This window comes from Pteronotus mesoamericanus, unplaced genomic scaffold (genome assembly GCF_021234165.1).
Source record: "Pteronotus mesoamericanus isolate MK-2021 breed Mesoamerican mustached bat unplaced genomic scaffold, CSHL_Meso_final scaffold_1186, whole genome shotgun sequence".
NCBI classification, from domain to species: Eukaryota; Metazoa; Chordata; class Mammalia; order Chiroptera; family Mormoopidae; genus Pteronotus; species Pteronotus mesoamericanus.
Genome location: NW_026555302.1, coordinates 75772 through 95821, shown reverse-complemented (window position 1 = coordinate 95821; position 20050 = coordinate 75772). Strand labels below are relative to the sequence as shown.

Genomic DNA, 20050 nt, shown 5'->3' with positions numbered 1-20050 from the left:
CTATTCATATTATGTACCACATTTTGTCATGTATAATGCGCACCCATGTTTTTAGCCCAGACTTTCAGGGGAAAAAAAATTTTGTTTTAATTTTTTAATTCAATTATTCATTTATTTATATGTAGAAATAAACCTGATTATCATATTCCAGGATGTTATTTTGTGTATGGATATCATTATTGCTTTCTAGAGTTATATTTTTAATGCATAAGCATAAAGGAAAGAGTCAAAAACATTTATGTAGATATGGAATTAGTACTACCCATGTATAATGCTCATCCTTATTTTTCCCTCAAAAATTTCGGCAAAAAAGTGTGCATTATACATGTCAAAATGCGGTAATTTTTATATTTCATTTAATTTTTGTGTATGACATTAATGGACTTCTGGATATTGTACCAGTTTTGCATCCCAATCGATCATGGTATATGATCTTTATAATATATTTCTGAATTCTGTTTGCTAGCATTTTGTTGAGGATTTCTGCATCTGAGTTCATTAGGGATATTGGCTGATACCCCTGCCAGATGGTGTGGGCTCCTTTCCCCAGCTCCAGTGCCCTGGCTAGGGATCCTGCCGCAGGGCTGAGGCGCCGGCTCCTCTGAGGGGACCTCCTCAGCCGAGGTATCCCTCTGCATTCGCAAAGGGAGCAGTGGGTGTACAGCCAGCCCCTTCTGCACCCCTCCCCTTCCTGCCAGTCTCAATGCAGGCCCTCTGTATGTCCTTAGTTATAAGATTTCTGTTCAGCTAGTCTTCAGATAGTCATTCATGTTCACTTTTCAGTGCTTCAGCCACAGCTGATACAGCCCTGGGAGAAGGCACGTGTAATTTCCACCCTGTCTGCCACCGTCTTGCTGTTGAGAAGGGTATATTCTTTTAAAATGTATTCATCCACCCCTGTCTGGCATGGCTCAGTGGATTGAGCATGGTTTGCAAACTGAAAGATTGTCTGTTCGATTCCCAGTCAGGATACATGCCTGGGTTGCCGGCCAGGTCCCCAGTTGTGGGCATGTGAGAGGCAACTGATCGGTGTATTTCTTGCATATTGATGTTTTTTTCCCTCCCTCCTCCTCTCTCTAAAAGTAAATAAATAAAATCATTAAAAAAATACATTCATCCAGCTTGCTACAAAAAAGCTCGTGTTTGCTTTTCTGACTGCAGAGTGCATGGAACATTTTGTCAGATATACAGCACCTTTTTTAAATAGGAATGACACAGCACATATGGATGATAAAGAGTTTTACAGTTTTTATTTACATTACATGCCAATTCTTGGATCAAGAAAAGGCCTGTGAAGAAGTTAAAGTTGGCTTATGTGAGTGAAGCAGGGGAGGAGATTCTGGGCCAGTGTTCCCATGAGAATGATTTGTCCAAGTACCTCTGCCAAACAAACAAATCCAATGATGCAATTGTCATATGACCTTTTTGTGCCTTAGATTCTTAGAATTTCCAAGAACACGTAGAGAGAGATCCATGTCTTTCCCTAATGAAAGGCATCGTGAAGGCAGAGCATTTTCAAATCATGTTTATCTGGCTTATGATAGAGTGGATATTGCCCTCAAATGCCCATCATTGTTCGTCTTCATTATGTGGTCCAGCCTGCACATAATGCCATAAAAATGTCCCAGAGTTCTACCTGTTATGAAGTTATATTCTTTCAATCAGATCTTCTCCTACTGTCATTAGTAACTGGAATCTAAGTAGATAATAGCGCTCGCTCTCTCAGGGAGGGAATGCACTGAGGAGCAGGCCGGACTCCTGGATGCTCGTTCTCCCTTCCGTCTGTGCCAGGGACCAGCTGCGGGACCCGGGTCTCTGCACCAGGAATGGGGCTGGACCCGGCGGCCTTTTCGCTCCCTCCCGACTCTCAGTTCTACCCAGATGTTTTACACCCAGTCTGTCACTCAGCAGTTCTTTCAGCTTTGTTTTGTGATCTTTTCAAACCTCACTAGAGTGTAGCAACCTGGTACCTGTTGCCACTGCAGTTAAGAGCAGCTCAGGACAGTGAATGTGCCGTGTTTTGAAGTGAACCCTTGGTCCCACAGGGACCATGGGAGCTGGGAGTGCCTTCCGAGCAAAACCGCTGTAGCAGGTCCCTGAACTCAGACCACCATACTTTGGGGCCTGTGGCCCTGCGGCCCAGCTACATGTGACTGACTGACCAGCACCTGAGCTAAGCAAAGCCTTCTATGGGCTGGGCATGAAGGAGGGCATGGTCTTGTGACATGTCTAACGGGGCACCGTAGGCGGGATGCTCTGGGAGGGGAGCTGAGAGCCAGGCTCATGCAGAGGGACTCAGCGAAGTGGGACAGGGCCATGAGAGAAATAAGGGGAGAAGGCAGGTAGCAAAGCCATGAAGGAGCAAAAATGGGCACAGTCCGCACTAACAATGAGAAGCAGCAAAAGTACAGTCAGAGACAAAAGTTGAAACAGAATGGCTTAAATTCCTCTTGGAGAACTAGAGTGCTGTGTGGCTTGGTGCCTCAGCTCTCAGCTGCCCAGGGGGTTTTCTTAGGCTGTCCTGGGTCCTCTCCTCTCTTTGTAGCCGTAGGGAAACATTGTTGGCTGCGGTCACTGTTCCTTACGGCCTGAAAGGGCCTCCCAGACACGTCTGGGACTTCTCACTGTTGTGTAAAGTAAAACCTTTCTGAAGTACTAAGCCAGAAATAGCAAGGCACACCGATTTGTTTGTAGTTTCACATGCCTGAAATGCCTTGGTAATCTCTGACAGATGAAGAGTCGCTTGTTAGCATGGCAAGACAGTTCATCTATTATTTGGGTTATTCATTTAGCACACATGGAAGCGTTACATACATGGCTGCTACACGAAAGACACTGTATTCTGCCCCACCTCCTTTTTATTTTCTATATATTTTTCTACTTCATTGTTATTAAGAGTTGCAGTCCTATGGTCTTCATTTGTGCTTCCTTCATCACCGAGGGTGCCACTTTGGGGAGGTGCAGGGTACTTAGTGTTTCTTCAATAACAGTTCATTGAGCAGGCACTCTGTACTGTACTGCATTTTGCAACATGCCCTCACTTCTCTTAGACATCCTATAAGATTGAAATGATAATTTTTTTTCTTCATGTGAATAAGGGGCACTCAGTAACTTGTCCTTGGTCACAGAATAGTAGCAGAGCTGGAACCCAAATCTCTCTGACTCTAAATCTCATGATTTTAACCACTGAGCTAGATATTTGGTCTTTCAGTCAGAACACTTATGAATAGGGAACACCAAATTATTTCTTCCTCAAAATCCTCCCGGTGCTTTAGGCACAATGCTCTGTGACCTCCACAAAGCTTTTGCTGATCTCTGCTTTTCTCCCCACACTCCCCATTCTTTCTTCTGAGCAAAGGAAATCTCACATTTTACATCCTCATATCCTTTTGAATTCTGACAGGGGTGTCCAGCCTGCGGCCCACAGGCTGCGTGCAGCCCAGGATGGCTATGAATGCAGCCCAACACAAAATTACAAATTAAAACATTATGAGATTTTTTTGTGATTATGTGTCACAATGTATTTAATGTGTGGCCCAAGACAACTCTTCTTCCAGTGTGGCCCAGAGATGCCAAAAGGTTGGACACCCTACTTATAACATAGACCATTGATTCTTGTTTCTTGGTATCTTCCTCAAAGCACTTAGTACAAAGTCTTGCATATGGAGTTGGTGCTTGATGCATGTTTGTAGAAGTCTGGAATGAACGGTTTCCTTATCTCTACCACCGTAGGACACTTCAGTGGTTCTGTGTTGATCCTTCTTATGTGCTTTTAAATAAAAGAACAAAATAATTATGATAAATACTCTAATATCTTGGTATTTAAAGGTTATTTTTTTAAAATTAGATTTATTAGGGTAACATTGGTTAATGTTATTACATAAATTTTCAGGTGTACAGTTTCGTAATACGACATCTGTGTATGTAGTGTATGTTCACTTCTTGAAGAGCAGTCTTCTGTCATCCTGTGTTGCACCTTCTTCACCCTCTTTGTCCTTCCCCGCAACTCCCTTCCCCTTTGGTAACCACCATTTTCTTGTCAGTATCTATGAGTTTGCTGTTTTGTTTGTATGTTTCCTTTTTGTTTTGTATCCCATGTATGAGTGAAATCATACAGTTTGTGTCTTTTTCCTTCCAACTTCACTGAGCATAATACTCTCAAGATCAATCCATGTCACTGCAAATGGCAATTTTATCTTTTTTTATCGCTGAGTAGTGTTCCATTGTATATATGTGTCATATATTCTTCAATTATCTATCGAAGAACACTAAGGCTGTTTCCATGTCTTGGCTATTGTAAATAATGCTGCAGTGAACATAGGGGCACATACGTCTTTGCTTATAAATGTTTTTTCCCCCACTTGTCGCTTGCTTTTTTTAATTTTTCAATTACAATTTCAGCTGCAGCATAGTGATTAGACATTTATATAACTTACGAAGTGATCGCTCTGGTAAATGTAGTACACACCTGACACCATACATAGTTATTACAACATTATTGACTATATCCCTATGCTGTACTTTACATCCCCGTAATTGTTTTGTAACTGTCAATTTGTAGTTATTAATCCCTTCACCTTTTCACCCAGTCTGTCAACCCCCTCACCCCCGGCAACCATCAGTTTGTTCTTTATGAGTCTTGTTTCTTTACTGTTGGTTCATTTATTTTGTTTTTTAGATTCCACTTATAAGTGAAATCATATATTTGTCTTTTTATGTCTTATTTCACTTAGCATAATACCCTCTAGGTCCATTCATGTTGTCACAGATGATAAGATTTCATTTTTTTTTCTCCATTGTACATATGTACCACTGCTTTATTCTTTGTCTGTCAGTGGACTCTTAGCTTGCTTCTGTATCTTGGCTATTGTAAATAATTCTGCATTGAATGTAGGGATGCGTATATTTCTTCGAATTAGTGTTTTGGATTTCTTCTGATAAATGCCCAGAAATGGAGTTGCTGGGTCATAATGCAGTTCTACTTTTATATAATTTTTTGAGGAACTCATACTGGCGGCACCAATTTGCAGTCCCACCAACAGTGCATGAGGGTTTCCTTTTCTCCACATTTCCACCAACACTTGTTTGTTGATTTATTGATGCTAGCTCTTCTGACAGGTGTGAGGTGGTATCTTGTTGTGGCTTTAATTTGTATTTCTTTGGTGATTAGTGATGTTGAGTATCTTTTCATGTGTTTGTTGGCCATTTGTATGTCCTTTTTGGAGAAATGCATATTCAGGTCCTCTGCCCATTTTTAAATTGGATTGTTTTCCTTTTGGAGGTAAGTTGTGTGAGTTCGTTAGGTATGTTGGATATTAACCCCCTATCAGGCATTTAATTGGTGAATATCTTCTCCTAACTAGTAGGTTGTCTCTTTGTTTTGTTGATGGTTTTCTTTGCTGTGCAAAAACGTTTTAGTTTGAAGCAGTCCCATTTGTTTGTTTTTTCTTTTGTTTCCCTTGCCTGAGGAGGCATCCAAAAAATAGTACTAAGAACAATGTCAAAGAGTTTATTGCCTATGTTTTCTTACAGGAGTTTTATGGTTTTAGGTTTAGATTTAAATCTTTAATCCATTTTGGGTTTATTTTGTATAGGGTAATTGACTATGTAGGCATAGGTTTATTTTTGGGCTCTCTATTCCATTGACCTATTTCCTTGTTTTTATGACAGTAAAACCCATGCTGTTTTGATTATTATAGCCTCATAGTATAGTTTGATATTAGGTGTCATGATGCCTCCAACTTTGTTACTTTGACTGTTGGTGTTTTGTGATAATAAAGATTTTAGGATTATGTGTTCTAGTTCTATTAAAAATGCCATTGGTATTTTGATAGGGGTTGCATTGAATTGCTTTGAATTGGTAGTATGAACATTTTAATGATGTTAATTCTTCCTAGCCATGAGCATGGTATCTGTATCTTTTTTTTTTTGTCTCTTCTTCATTTATTTGTATCTTCTTCAATGTCTTATAATTTTCTGAGTACATTTATTTGTATCTTCTTCATTGTCTTATAATTTTCTGAGTACAGGTCTTTTACTCACTTGGTTAAATCTATTTCTAGGGTTTTTTTAAAATTCTAAATGGGATTTTTTAAAAAATTTCTTTTTCTGTTATTGCTGTTAAAAAATGCAATTGATTTCCGAATATTAATCTTGTGTCTGGCTACTGTACTATATTTACTTACCAGTTTTGATAGTTTTTTGGTGGAATTTTGAGGTTTTTTTCTCTATAGTATTTTATCATCAGCAAATAATTACAGTTTTATATATTTCTTTCTAATTTGGATGCCTTTATTTATTTTTCTTGTCTGATTGCTGTGGCTAGGGCTTCTAATACAGTGTTGAATTAAAATGGTGAAAGTGGCTTCCAAATTGGAGAAGGCCTAGGTGCAACTTTCTTTGATCATCTTGAATCCAAGTTCATCTGATACCCTTCACCTCCACCATGCCACTAAAGTTCAACGCCAACCCGATTAAAGTTACATACATAAGGTGCACCCATGGGAAGTCAGTGCCACGTCTGTTCTGGCCCCAAAGGTAGGACTCCTGGGTCTGTCTCCAAAAAAGTTTGGTGATGACATTGCCAAAGCAACCGATGATTAGAAGGGCCGGAGGAATTCAGTGAAATTGACCATTCACAAAAGGCAGGCCAAGATTAAGGTAGTACCTTCTGCCTCTGCCCTGATCATCAAAACCCTCAAAGAACTGGCAAAAGAGAGAAAGAAGAAAAAAAAATTAAGCACAGTGGAAATACCACTTTTGATGACATTGTTAACATTGCCCAACAGATGTGGCATCGATCTTTAGCTGGAGAACTCTGGAACCATTGCAGAGATCCTGGGGCCTGCCCAGCCTGTGGGCTGCTGTGTTGATGACTGCCACGTCATAGATGACATCCATAATGGTGGAGTGGAGTGCCCAGCTAGTTAAGACCTTTAAAGGAAAATATATCAAAGATCATTTGACAAATGAAAATAAAGCGGTAAAAGCTAACATCCTTGTCTTGTTCCTGATCTTAAAGAAAAAGCTTTCATTTTTTCACCATTGAGTATGATGTTAGCTGTGGGTTTGTCATATATGACCTTTATTATGTTGGCATACATTTTCTCCAGTCTCTTTGCCAAGAGTTTTTATCATGAATGAATATTGAATTTTGTCCAATGTTTTTTTCTACACCTACTGATACGATCATATGACTAATACGCTTTTTGTTGTTGTTGTTCATGTGGTATATCGCATTAATTGATTTGTGGATATTGAACCAACCTCACATCACAGGAATTAATCCCAAGTGATTGTGGTATATGATCACTTTTATTTATTGCTGAATTCAGTTTGCTAATAAATCGTTGAAGACTTTTGTATCTATTTTCATCAGGGGTCTATAATTTTCTTTTTCTTTTTTTTTTTTGGTAGTGTTTTTGGTGGTGTTAGGGCCATGCTGGTCTTGTAAAATGAGTTTGGGAACCTTTTCTCCTTTTCATTTTTTTGAAATAGTTTCAGAAGGATAGGTATTAATTCTTTTTTCAATATGTGGTAAAATTTACCTGTGAAGCCATTTGGTCCTGGACTTTTGTTTGTTGGGATTCTTTTGATTACTGATTTGATTTTGTTAGTAGTTAATTGGTCTGTTCAGATTTTTTGTGTCTCCCTGATTGAGCCTCTAAAGACCATGTTTTTAGAAATTTATCTGTTTCTTTAGGTTGTCTAATTTATTGGCATATAATTATTTGTAATAGTTTCTTATACTATTTGGGCCCTCTTTTTTTTTCCTAATGGGTCTGGCTAAAGTTTTATTAATTTTGTTTATCTTTTCAATGAACCAGCTCTTGGTTTCATTGGTTTTTTTTCCTATTGTTTTTTAAAACTAGTTGGTTTTTCACTCTGATCTTTATTATTTCTTCCTTTTACTCACTTTGGATTTTGTTCTTCATTTTCTGGTTCCCTAGGTGTAAGATTAGATTGTCAAGTTGAGTTTTTCCCCATGTTATATGAAGTAGGCCTGTATTGCTATGAATTTCCCTCTTAGAACTGCTTTGGTTGTGGCCATAGATTTTTTTTTTTTTGAGTCATTTTGTTTTCATTTTCACTTGTGTCAAGGTCTCTTGTGATTTCTTCCTTGATCTTCTTGTTTACCCATTTATTGTTTAGTAGCATGCTGTTTATCCTCCAAGGGTTTGTGTTTTTCAGTTTTCTTCTTATAACTGATTTCTAGTTTCATGCTATGGTGATCTGATAAGGTGTTCGATACGATTTCAGTCTTATTAAATTTATGGAGACTTGTTTTGTGGCCTAATGTGGTTTATCCTGGAAAGTGTTCTGTGTGCACTTGAAAAGAATGCATATTCTGCCCTGACTGGTGTGGCTCAGTGGATTGAGCGCTAGGCTGCATACCAAAGGGTCGCCAGTTTGATTCCCAGTCAGGGGACATGTGTGGGTTGCAGGCCAGGTCCCTAGTGGGGGGCGTATGAGATGCAACCACGCATTGATGTTTCTTTCCCTCTCTTTCTCCCTTCCCATCTGTCCAAAAATAAATAAAGGAAATCTTTTAAAAAAAATGCATATTCTGCTTTTGGATAAAATGCTCTAAAAATATAAATTAAATTCATCTGCTCTAATGTGGTGTTTAAGGCTTGCTGTTTCCGTGTTTTCTCTTTGGGTGACTCATTGATGACAATGATGTGTTAAAGTCTCCTACTTTGGATGTATTACTGTTGATCCCTGTCTATGTATATGTTCATCAATGTTTGCTTTGTATATTTAGGTGCCCTATATTGGGTGTGTAAATGTTTGTAAGGGTTAAATATCTTTGTTGGATTGATCCTTTTATTATGATGAAATGTCCTTCTTTGTCTTTTTTACAGCCTTTGTGTTAAAGTTTCTTTTATCTAATACAAGTATTGCTACTCCAGCTTTTATTTTCATTCCATTTATGTGAAATATCTTTTTATTGATACATCCCTTTACTCTCAGTCTGTGTTTTGATCTGAAATGGATCTCTTGTAGGCAGCATATGTACAGGTCTTGTTTTCTTATCTACTTAACCACCCTGCATCTTTTGACTGGAACATTTAGTACATTTACACATAAAGTAATTATTGGTAGGTATGTAGTTAATGATAGGTATGTAGTTATTGCCATTTTATTGTTTTCTGATTGTTTTTGTAGTTCTCTGTTCCTTTCTTATTCTCTTGTTCTCTTCTATGTTGACAACTTTCCACAGTTTTGTGTTATATTCCTTTCTCTTCATTTCTTGAATATCTTCTGTGAGTTTTTGGTTTGTGGTTACCATGTGCTTGTTACGTACCAAGCTATTTGTCTAGCGGTGTGTTTTAAGTTGATGGTTGCTTAAGTTCAAACACACTCTAAAATCACTACAATTTTAACTCACCCCCTCCACATTTTTGTTTTGTCATTGTGTTTTACTTCTTTTGTTTGTATGTTTCTGTTTATTCCTTATTGTTATAATTACTCATGACCTTCCTGCTTTCATCTGTAACCCTTGTACTAGTTTTATAGTTGGTTGAGCCACTGCCTGTACTGTTTTTCTTTGACAGTGATTTTTTTCTTTCTTATATATCTGATTCATACTTTTGATCTTTTCTTTTTAATAAAGTATTTACATTACATTAACAATTCTTACAATACTGGTTTAGTGGTGATGAACTTCTTTAGCTTTTTCTTGTCTGGGAAACAGTCTCTCCTTCAATTCTAAATGATAACCTTGCTGCGTAGAGTAATCTTTCTTGTAAGTCTTTATCTTTCATCTCTCTGAATATTTCATGCCATTCCCTTCTGGCCTGTAAAATTTCTGTTGAGAAATCAGCTGACAGTCTTATGGGAGCTCTCTTGTACATTACTTACTGCTTTTCTCTTGCTGCTTTTAAGATTCTTTCTTTGTCTTTAACCTTTGCCATTTTAATTTTAAAGTGTCATGGCATGGCCCTCTTTGGGTTCATCTTGTTTGGGACTCTCTGCACTTCCTGGATTTGTGTACATATACTGTTTTCTTTTTCAGATTAGGAGAGTTTTCCATCATTTCTATTTTCATTTTACTGAATTTATTGGGATGACACTAGTTAACAGAATTATACAGGTTTCAGGTGTACAGTTCCACAACACATCATCTGTACACTGTACTGTGTGTTCACCACCCCAGATCAAGTGTTCTGTTGTCACCATTTATCTTTCCTATACCCTTCTTCACCTCCCCTCACCAGCTCTGGCAGTCACCGCACTGTTGCTCATGCCCATGAGTTTTTTCTCTTTATTTTTTGCTCAGTCCCTCCACCCTTACCTTCCCGCCCGCCCCCTCCCCTCACCCCCTCCTCCCCCACCGACAGCTCTCAGTCTGCTCTCTATCTATAGTCCATCATCATTTCTTCAAATAGTTTTTTAATACCCTTCTCCTCTTCCTGGTGCCCACTATGATGCAAATGTTGGTACATCCGATGTTGTCCCACAGGGCCCTTGAACTTGCCTAGGTTTTTAAAATTCCTTTCTCTCTTTCCTTTTTTTTTTTTTTGGCTGTTCTGAATAGGTGTTTTCCACTATCTTGTCTTGTAGGTTGCTGATTTGAGCCTTTGCATCTTCTAATCTAATTTTGATTTCCTCTAATGTAGTCTTCATTTCAGTCATTGTATTCTTCATTTGTGACTGTATTTTTTTGTTTTGTAATTATTTTCTATTCCTTAGTTGAAATTCTCACTGTGTTCATATATTCTTCTATAGTTATTGAGCATCCTTATACAGTGTTTTTAATTCTGTATCTGATAGATTGCTTGTGTCCATTTCGTTCTTTTTCTCTGGGATTTTGTTCTGTTCTTTCATTTAGGACATATTTGTCTTCTCATTTTGACTGCCTCCCTTTGTTAGTTTCTATGTATTAGGTAGATCTGCTGCATCTTTTGGTCTTGGTAGTGGCCTATGTATAGGAGGTGTTCTTTGGGGCCCAATGGCACCATCTCCCTGGTCCCCTGAACCTGGTGTCCGGGGTGTCCTTTCTGTGGGTTGTATGTGTTACCTGGTTTCAGTTGAGCCTTGACTGCTGCTGTCATGTCAGTGGTTGGTACTGACCCTCTGGCTGTTAGGGCTGCTCCTGACTGCAGTGCATGAGCTGTTTCGCAGGGGCTGGCTTCACAGAGCAGGATAACTTCCATGGAGCTCTGGCGCCAGCTGAGCCTGGCACCATTTGTGTGGATTGTGGAAGTGGTTGGGTGGTACTCTAGTGTGTTTTGAAGCTGGCCACTGGTATGTTGGTTCTGGGACCTCTTGGGAGAAGCCGAGGTGTAAGGCAGTGGCGGCCACCACTTGGGCTGGGCTGGGGTCCGCAAAGTGATCTGTGGTTCTTTGCCACTTTCAATGGGCCTGGAGGCATTTGGGAGAGGATATGCTGTGAACCAAGGCCAGTTACCACAGATGTCAACTTTGGGACCTTTTCTGGGCACCACAGTGTGACCTGAGTCCAGCTGCCACGTGTCCCCAGCTTGCGGCTACTTAGTTGAAGCTTCTTTCCAGGTCAAGACTGGCTGCCACTTATGTCAGGCTTGGGACTTCCTGGTGGGAGTTCCGCTTCAAGTTGAAACCAGTCCTGCTTTTGTTGAGCCTGGAAACACTTGGCTAAAGCCACAAGATATGCTGAGGCCAGTCGCTGCTTGTTTGGGGTTTGTGGACCTTTGAGAGAGTGCAAACCAAGGCAGGCCCCTTGTGTAGAGGAGCTGCTCAGAAAGGCTTGGGCCAGATGTAGGGACTTGGGTAGTGTCTCTGGGAATCAGAGAAAACCCTTAGTTCGTTCTTTTCTTCCTCCCGGGTCATTTCTAGGTTTGTGTCTTTGAGTTTGCCAGTTGTCTCTTCCATCTGGACTGTTCTGTTTCCAGTGCTGCCTGATGCATTCCTGATCTCGTATATTGAGTTCTTCAGCACCAGAATTTCTTTCTGGTTTGATATAGTTTTGATATAGTTTTATTGTCTTTGGTGAGTACTTCTTTTTGTTCATTAATTTTTAAAAATTCATTTAAAAATTTTTAAAATTTCATAAATTTTAAAGATCCGTGCCTTTTTTAGTTTTCTTATGTATTATTTGTTTTTTTTCTTAACCACAGTCTTGAATTCTGTCATTTAAATCACAGTCCTCCATGACTTTCCGTTTGGTTTCAGGAGTCTTTTAATTTTGCTTCTGTGCTCCCGAATTGCCTTGGTTGTTCATGGTATTTGATTGATAGATACTCTGAGGTGCAGTGGTCTATTTTCTTGTGTAGATACTATTTTGCCCTCAGCAATTCAGCAGGTTTATAGGTAGGGTGCTTTCTTTTGTTTTCCAGTAGATGGTGGTATAGCGCAAGTTTTGGTTGTCTTTTACCTGCACTGTTTGTGACCTCGGATCACTGTGAAGTGGTGGTTCAGCTATGCAGTGTGCTGTGTACTCAGTGGGATGGTGGATATTCTCTCTTTGACCCCCTCACCTTGGTTCTGGGACACTGCCACTGTGCTGGAGGAATGTGGTGGGTGGTGGAGAACAGGTTTTGTGAGCTCCAAGAACTACCTCTTTTTTCTCTACTTTCGGCTTTACTGGGTTCTCTCGGGCCATGCGGAGAGAGGAGGCAGGGGTGCCATCTCACGGCTTTGCCCTCCTGCCGGTAGTGGCTGTCACTGCACTGTTTTGTTTGAAGCTTCCCAGCCGCCTCTACCTGGTTCTGCCACAGTGGGGAAGGGGAGGGGAGATAAATTTTCTGGGAGGGAAGCTGCTTCGGCCCCGCTGACACTCTAGGCCACTGTGTTAGGGCTGCAGCCCTGCCCCTCCCTGTCGCCACACTTTCTGGAGCTGTGGTGGACACCTGCCTGAGTCTGCAGCACCATGTCCCTGTCCGTGCCCCGTGCCACCTTCCCTACTCGTTCCCGGTTGCCCACCTTCAAACACCTGGATGCATGGATTTTTCAGCTGTGCGTTTGGAGCAGGAGATCCTTTTTTGAGTCATAATTGTCCAACTTGTTATAAATTTAAGGGGAGAAACGATAGTCGTCTCACTATTCTATAATAACATCACTAATGTCCACTTTTTATAGAGAGCATATAGTTGAATCTTTTCAATCCAGACTGACCATCTCTGCCTTTTAAGTGGAGTGTTTGGTTCATTTACATTTAATGTAGTTATTGATGTGGTTGGATTTGTGTCTTTCAATTTTTTTGTTTCATGTGGATTTTGTTTCTCTTTTTTCTTTTCTCTTTGTTTCTTTTGCATTCCTGCAAGTTATAAACCTTATACTATAACTGTATATATTCCTTATGGCAATTTTTAAGTTAAAAAACATATAGTTTTTATATTTATCCACCTATTTAACATTTCCAGCGTCCCTTATTTCATACTATACATTTGAGGGTTACTACCTATTTGTCATTTATTTTACCTTTCAGAATTTTCTTAAAAGGCCTTGTAGTGGAGGTTTGTTTGTGAAGAATTCTCTCAGCTTTTGTTTTTGCATATTTCTTTATTTCACCTTCATTTTTGAAAGTTAGTTTGTTAGTTTTAATTCTCGATGGTAGATGGATTTTTTTTTCCTTTCATCACTTTAAAGAGGTTCCATTATCTTCGGCTTCTGTCATTTCTGATCAAAAGTTACCTGTTATTAGATATGATATCCTTTACGTAATATGTCTCTTTTTTTTTTTTTTTTGCCTCCTTTCATGATTTTTCTCTTATCTTTTCATTGGCAGTTTGACAATGATTTGTCTGGGAGTGGTTTTATTATTTATCCTGCTTGGCATGCATTGGGCTTTTGGGATCTGAAAGTTCATGTTTTTCTGCAATTTTGGGAAGTTTAGGCCATTATTTTTAAAAAATATTTTTGTGACCCATTCTCTCTCTCTAGTTACTTGTTAGACTGCTAGATATTGTCCTAGAGTTACCTAGACTCTGTTCATTTTTTTAGTCTTTTTGTTCCAGACAGATAATTTCTGTACGTTTAACTTCTACTGCACTGACTTTTCTGTCGACCGTCTTTTGCTGTTAAGATTATGCAGTGCGCCCTGGCTGGTGTGGCTTAGTAGATTGAGTCGCCAGTTCGATTCCCAGGTTGTAGGCCAGGTCCCCAGCTGGGGGTGTGCGAGAGGCAACCGATCAATGTCTCTCTCACACATCGATGTTTCTCTTTTTTCGCCTCCCTTTCCCTCTCTCTAAAAATAAATAAATAAGACCTTTAAAAAAAGATTTTGTAGTGAATTTTTCATTTTATGAATTTTTTTCAGCTTTAGAATTTCCATTTGGTTTGTTTTTATAGTTTCTAATTCTGTATTTCTCCTCTGTTCATTTTTTTATGTATATATTTTCCTTTGGGTCTTTTATTTGCTGTAAAGTTCCTGTCTGCTAATTGCAACATCTGGGTCATCTTGGTAGTGTTTTTTTCTTTTTAATTTTTTTATTTATTGATTTTAGAAAGAGGGTGGGAAGAGAGTGGGGGGGCCGGGGGGGGAGAGAGAAACATTGATTTGTTGTTTCACTTATTTATGCATTGGTTGGTTGATTCTTGTATGTGCCCTGATTGGTGGTGGGCGGAGGGGCGTCGAACCTGCAACCTTGGCATATTGGGATGATGCTCTAACCAACTGTGCTAACCAGCCAGGGTGGTATTGGTTTCTATAGCCTGCTTTTTTTCTTTAGTGTGGGTTGCATTGTCTTGTCCTTTCCTTGTCTAGTAAATTTTGAATGAGCACTAGACATGATAAATGATACATTATAGAGCTTCTGAATTCTGTTATGATTCTCTAAAGAAGAATTTTTGTCTTAGCTGGTAGTCCATGTGGCAAGACTCAACCAAGTCCCAAACTTCTATGCCCTCTGCATTGGCAGCAGCTGAGAGCTCCCCTCGGTTCTTTCAGTTACCAGCTGCTGCTTTTCTGCTGGGGCCCAGAGTGCGAAGCCAATCTGAACATATCTTATTTGCAGATTTGGGGGTTCGCCCTCGCCCAGTGTGTGTCCCTCCCGTTTTGGGTTTCCCCCGTAGCTTTCTGACTGCCCCGCCAGCCCTTAACTTGGCCCACTGCTTCCTCAAATGGCACCTTGTAGAGATTGGCGAGTGCTCCAGGCAAGCAGCTACAGATTTACAAATCTCACCAGCTGATGCTCTTTTCTTTTTCTTTTCTTTTTTCTCTTTTCTTTCTCTTTTCTTTTTTGGTGCTGTTCTCTTTTTTCAAGAGTAGATTGTCTTCCAGTTTCTCCTTGCTTCTGATCATTCTCCGGTGCCTTCAAATAGCATTAAATATTTTGTCCAAATTTTATCATTGTTACCTGTGGAAGGGCGGTGTGACCAGGCTCCTCTGTCACTGGTGCAAGCCAGAGACCAACTGCACATCTTTTTGGACTTCCGTTCAAACTCCCCTTTATCCTCAGCCTCGTGCTCTGTTGCTGTGGAGGAGACAGGGCTTTCGGGGCGGGGGCGGAGGTTGGGCTCGGCTGAGCTGCAGCAGCGGCATGGGGAGCGCCGTGCAAGGGTCTCCGCCAGCTTGGGCTGCTGTACCAAAGTGCCACAGGCTGGGTGGCTTCAACAACAGAAGTTTTCCCCTCAGTATTGGAGGCTGGAAGTTCAAGAACAAGGTGTCACCAAGTTTGGTTTCTCCTGAGGCTCCTTTCTCTGGCCGGCAGGTGGCAGCCTTCCCCACGTGTCCTCACGTGGCCTTTTCTCTGTGTGTCTCACCCCTGGTGTCCCTTCCCCTTCTTATAAGGACACGAGTGCTGCTGGATTAGGGCTCCACCCACATGGCTTCATTTAACCTCTGTTACATCTCTACATACTCTGTCTCTAAATACAGTCTCCTTGGGGGTTAGGGCGTCAGCCCATGAATCTTAGGGAACAGGACCGGAACCCAGTGTACAACAGTGACTGAGGCCGGGGATGGCTTGAGAGCTGGCAGGAGAGGCAGGGCTGTGCTGTAGCGGTAGCATCAGAACGCACTTAGTCAGCGTTCCGCCATTCACCACGTAAATGCCGTGTGCCTGCTCCGTTCCGCGCACTGCATGGAGGGCCAGGGGTTCAGTATGGACAGAACTGGCCCTTGTCCCACCCTCATGGAGCTCAAAGCCTACAGGGAGCAAAGCCGTGTAGACAGTGACATTGCAGAGTGGTGACAGGGGACACATGGCTGCCCTGGGAGCCGTGAGGGATGGGTCAGGAAAGTCTTCCGTGAGGGAATGCCTTTCTAAAATGAAACCAGCAACGGGAGAAGAGCGCCCAGGCCAGGCTTCAGGGTTGAGGGCACGCCGGGAGGACAGAAGGCTGCCCAGCGTGGCTGGAGCTGGGGTGCGGCGGGGGCGGTAAGCCAGGAGAGGTGGGTTGGGGCCGGCTCCCATGTTGGAATGTTTCTGTCCCGCTGGAGAGGAGACTCCTTCTGCTCGGGGACCCCTTTCTGACATAGTAGTTGCGTGGTGAATATTGACATGTGCCGTGTGTTACGGTCTGTGGGTGGAGGCTGAGGTGGGGAGGTCAGGTGTGCAGCGACCGCGCGTCCTCGGTAAGGCAGGGAAGGGGCCGTGGGTTGCCCACCTCACTGGCCACACCGGCCTCTGCACTCTGGGTCATGTGTGCGTCGCTGTCCTCCAGCCCTTGACGGCGAGTCAGCCTCCAGCAGCATCCGTGTCAGCAAGGCCTGCCTGAAGAACGTCTTCTCGGTCCTGCTCATCTTCATCTACCTGCTGCTCATGGCGGTGGCCGTCTTCCTGGTTTACCAGACCATCACAGACTTCCGTGAGAAGCTCAAGCACCCGGTCATGTCGGTGTCTTACAAGGAGGTGGACCTCTACGATGCCCCAGGTAGAGCCTGCCAGGACAGGTATTGGGGGGGGGGCTGGGGCAAACACTCCCTGAGCCGCCACTGCACCCCAGCCCCTCGCTGGGCACGGCGGGCAGGGTGGAGGGGTGAGCAGAGTCTGGTGCGGGGCGCACGCCCCGTAGAGTGTGTCCTGTGCCCAGGAGAGAGGGGGACAGAGCCTGGAGTGGCAGGGTTTGGGCTGGGCTCCGAGGGATGGGAAGGGAGTGTTTTGGGAGGAGGGTCGGCAGGAGCGAAGGAGAGTGTGGGCAGGCTGGGGGCTTCTCTGGAGTGGCCGAGTCTGCCTGACTGGAGCTGCGGGCCGGTGGGGGGAAGCGAGGGTTAGGGGAGGAAGGGGAGGCAGAGCCCTTGGGGTCGGATGGAGGAGCCCTGCCTGGGAGGGGTTCCCCGCCTGCACCGTCCGTCCCAGCCGGGAGTCCAGTCCCCGAGTGAGGTGGCATCTCTGCTCCAGGACAGGGGGCTGGCCCTGGGCTCTGCGAGCGTTTAAGCTCTGCGTGTTCAGGTCCTGCCAATGGGACTCCCCTGAGTGACCCTCCGAAGGCCTGCGCACAGGGTGGAGCCGGTCTCAGGTCTCCTCTGTCTGGGGCTTCTTGACGAGCATGCCAGTCAGGCTCCAGGGCCTGGCTCTGCCTGTCTTGTGTTTGTCCGCCTGTGTATCTGCTTTGCTGTCCTTGCCTGTGGCTTACTCTGTCTCTGGTGTCCTGGTCTCTCTGCGCTCTGCCGGGGTCCGGTGCCAGGTGCTGCTCTCGGTGGTTCTGCCATCAGCAGAGCCGGGAGTGGGCAGCCTTGGCTGGGCCCAGGGAGGGGCTGTCGGGAGGCAACTTGCACACCTGGAGCTCTGGGCAGGGCAGGAGATGAGAAACAGCGTGAGAGCTGGGGAGCCCCCGGCCTGGGCCCCCGGGACTCTGCAGGTGGGTGCCGGTCCTAGGGAGCGGCTGAGTCCCGGGGGCCGCCTGAGTGCACAGAGCAGGCCTCTGGTGCCGGCGCGGGGGAGGCTGCATCGCAGGCGAGGAGAGGGGCTTCCTGAGGAGGGCGCGTCCTTCCCTCAGGAGAGCAGGCTTTCTGTGGGCAGGGGCCTGGCTTCCGACCCTCTGTTACCCTTCTCTTCTCCCTCCTCTGTGGTCACCCAGGGAGTCCTCAACTTAGGTTGTTGGAGGGTATGAAAAAGCATATGTGACGTGATTTTAGGGGTGTGGTGGTCACGGACTGTACCTTTTGACATCCGCTTTTCCATTCGTGCCCGCAGGTATTGCCTTGTACCCCGGCCAGGCCCAGCTGCTGAGCTGTAAGCACCATTACGAGGTCATCCCCCCGCTGAGGAGCCCGGGCCAGCCCGGAGACATGACGTGCACCACGCGGAGGATCAACTACACGGACCCCTTCTCCAACCAGACCCTGGTAACTCTCCTCCGGGTCTGGGCAGCGTGCTCTGTCGGCCCACGCCCGAGGGCCCGTCTTCTTTCTGCCGTGGGGCCCCGCCCGCTCCCTTGGCCGTGGGGCCCAGCGGACACGAGGCTGTTTTCCGTGGGCTGTGGCTGTGGCTGGCTGGCCCGCACTCAGCCTTGTCGGGGTGGCCCTACAGTGCGCTAGGACCCTGACCTTGATGGACGAGGACCGTCTGTGAGGGGTGTGCCGTGGCGGAGTGGGTCCCATCCTGACCGCTGCTCGGAATTGCCAGGCTACTTTTGGAAAACATGGGTTGCTAGGTTCTGTGTGGGGCCAACTGATTCATCACTCCAGGGCCCAGGCCTGGGAATCCATACTTCGGGGATACATCAGCCAGTGTAAAGCAGGAGCACTGGTCTGGGAGCAGGGCGGTGGCCTGGCCCTGCTGTCATATGCAGCCAGGGGGCTCGGTGGGGCGTGGATAACAAAGAGGAGAGGCACCGCTTGGGGCTGGGAGGGCAGGGTGGGGAGCTTGTGTTTTTACATCCTGACTTTTGTGTCCCATGTCCTTGTATCCTTGTTTCGGAAAGGACTGAGCCGGGCTGAGTCAGGTTTCCGGATCAGAAAGAGGAAGGAAAGGTTTTCTGGGCAGGGGAGCTCCGCACCAAGACTCGCAGGGGGTGCAGCGTGCGTGTGTGTCACTGGGAGGTGTCGGTAGCCGGCTGTGCCAGGGGGGTCAGGCGCCCCCAGAGAACAGTAGGAGGCCTCTGTGGCCAGAGGCCAGATGAAAGCAGCAAGCTGTGGAGTGGGACTTGCCCTTCTGGGTGGCAGGGACCTTTGAGTGGGTCTTCAGGTAAATTTTGTTAATATTTATTCTAGGCTTCCTCCTAAAATCCTGCTGAAATGATTCCCACTCTTGCAAGAAATAGAATAAAATGAAATAACCACAGTAGCTCTGCGAGCCAAGAATGGGTTTCACCGGTGGATCAGCAGTTTTGAGGAGCAGATGTGAAATATAAATAGCAAATTGGGTGAGGTTGATGGAGCAGCCAAACCAGAGGAAACCCGCACCCTAAAGCAGACGCTGGCGAGGGCTGCTGCGGAGCGGGCGCTTTCCTCCAGCTCCGTGTCAGCAAGGGCAAGGAGCAGGCTGCCACAGCGCAGTCGGGCATAAAAATTAGGGGATGCCTGCTGGTGGGGCCTCCGTGCCCTTTGCCCTCACAGAGCTGGCAGAGCCGCTGGGGATGGTGTTCAGTTCTGGGTAGGGGGCCCTGGGGCCGTTGTCTGCATGAGCTGCGGGAAGGCTCCCCGCTCGGGCAGCGGAGAAAGGAGTAGAGCTAGAGACTGGATGTCAGTGGACGGAGAGAGCTTCCAGGAAGGAACCCCTCCTGGGATAGAAACAGACGGAGTGCCCACCTGCTGGCGGTGCCTGCCTGCCTGCCTGCCGCTCCTCCCGTCAGCCCCAGGCCAGGTGAGCCTGCTAGGGAGCCGCTTAAGAGGAACCCAGGTCCCAGGCATATGCTAGCCCACCCAGTCCTTCATCCAGAAATAAGGCTGGACAATGAAGGGTCACTAGACATGAAACCAAACACGCAAAAGAACCAAGAGGAACAAACAGAATGGACTCTAGAATAGGGAAAGGGAGCTAACCTAAATGAAAAGGAATTTTGACGAAGAGCTCCATCTAGCAGGAAGGCTGTCCACCTGGATTCCCAACTCTGCATCCCGTGGACGATGCGCTCAGCGCTGCAGGGCTCAGCATGTCCTCCCCCTGGCGGAGGGGTGCACGGACTGGCGTGCATACCGGGAGGCCTTGCGTTTATGCCAGTCCTACCTGTCACGTTAGGG

At 44.7% G+C, this 20050-nt stretch overlaps 1 protein-coding gene across 2 annotated transcripts in view; it reads left to right on the top strand.

Moving 5' to 3' along the window:
- The window catches only part of PACC1 (proton activated chloride channel 1), a 36136-nt gene that overhangs the window by 8408 nt on the left and 7678 nt on the right, over positions 1–20050 (top strand). For both annotated transcript variants that reach the window (XM_054587615.1, XM_054587614.1), the window contains 2 exons: positions 16591–16800; positions 18063–18214. In XM_054587615.1, coding sequence (XP_054443590.1) covers positions 16689–16800; positions 18063–18214 — 264 coding nt within the window. In that variant the 5' untranslated portion in view covers positions 16591–16688. The remainder of the gene's footprint in view (positions 1–16590; positions 16801–18062; positions 18215–20050) is intronic.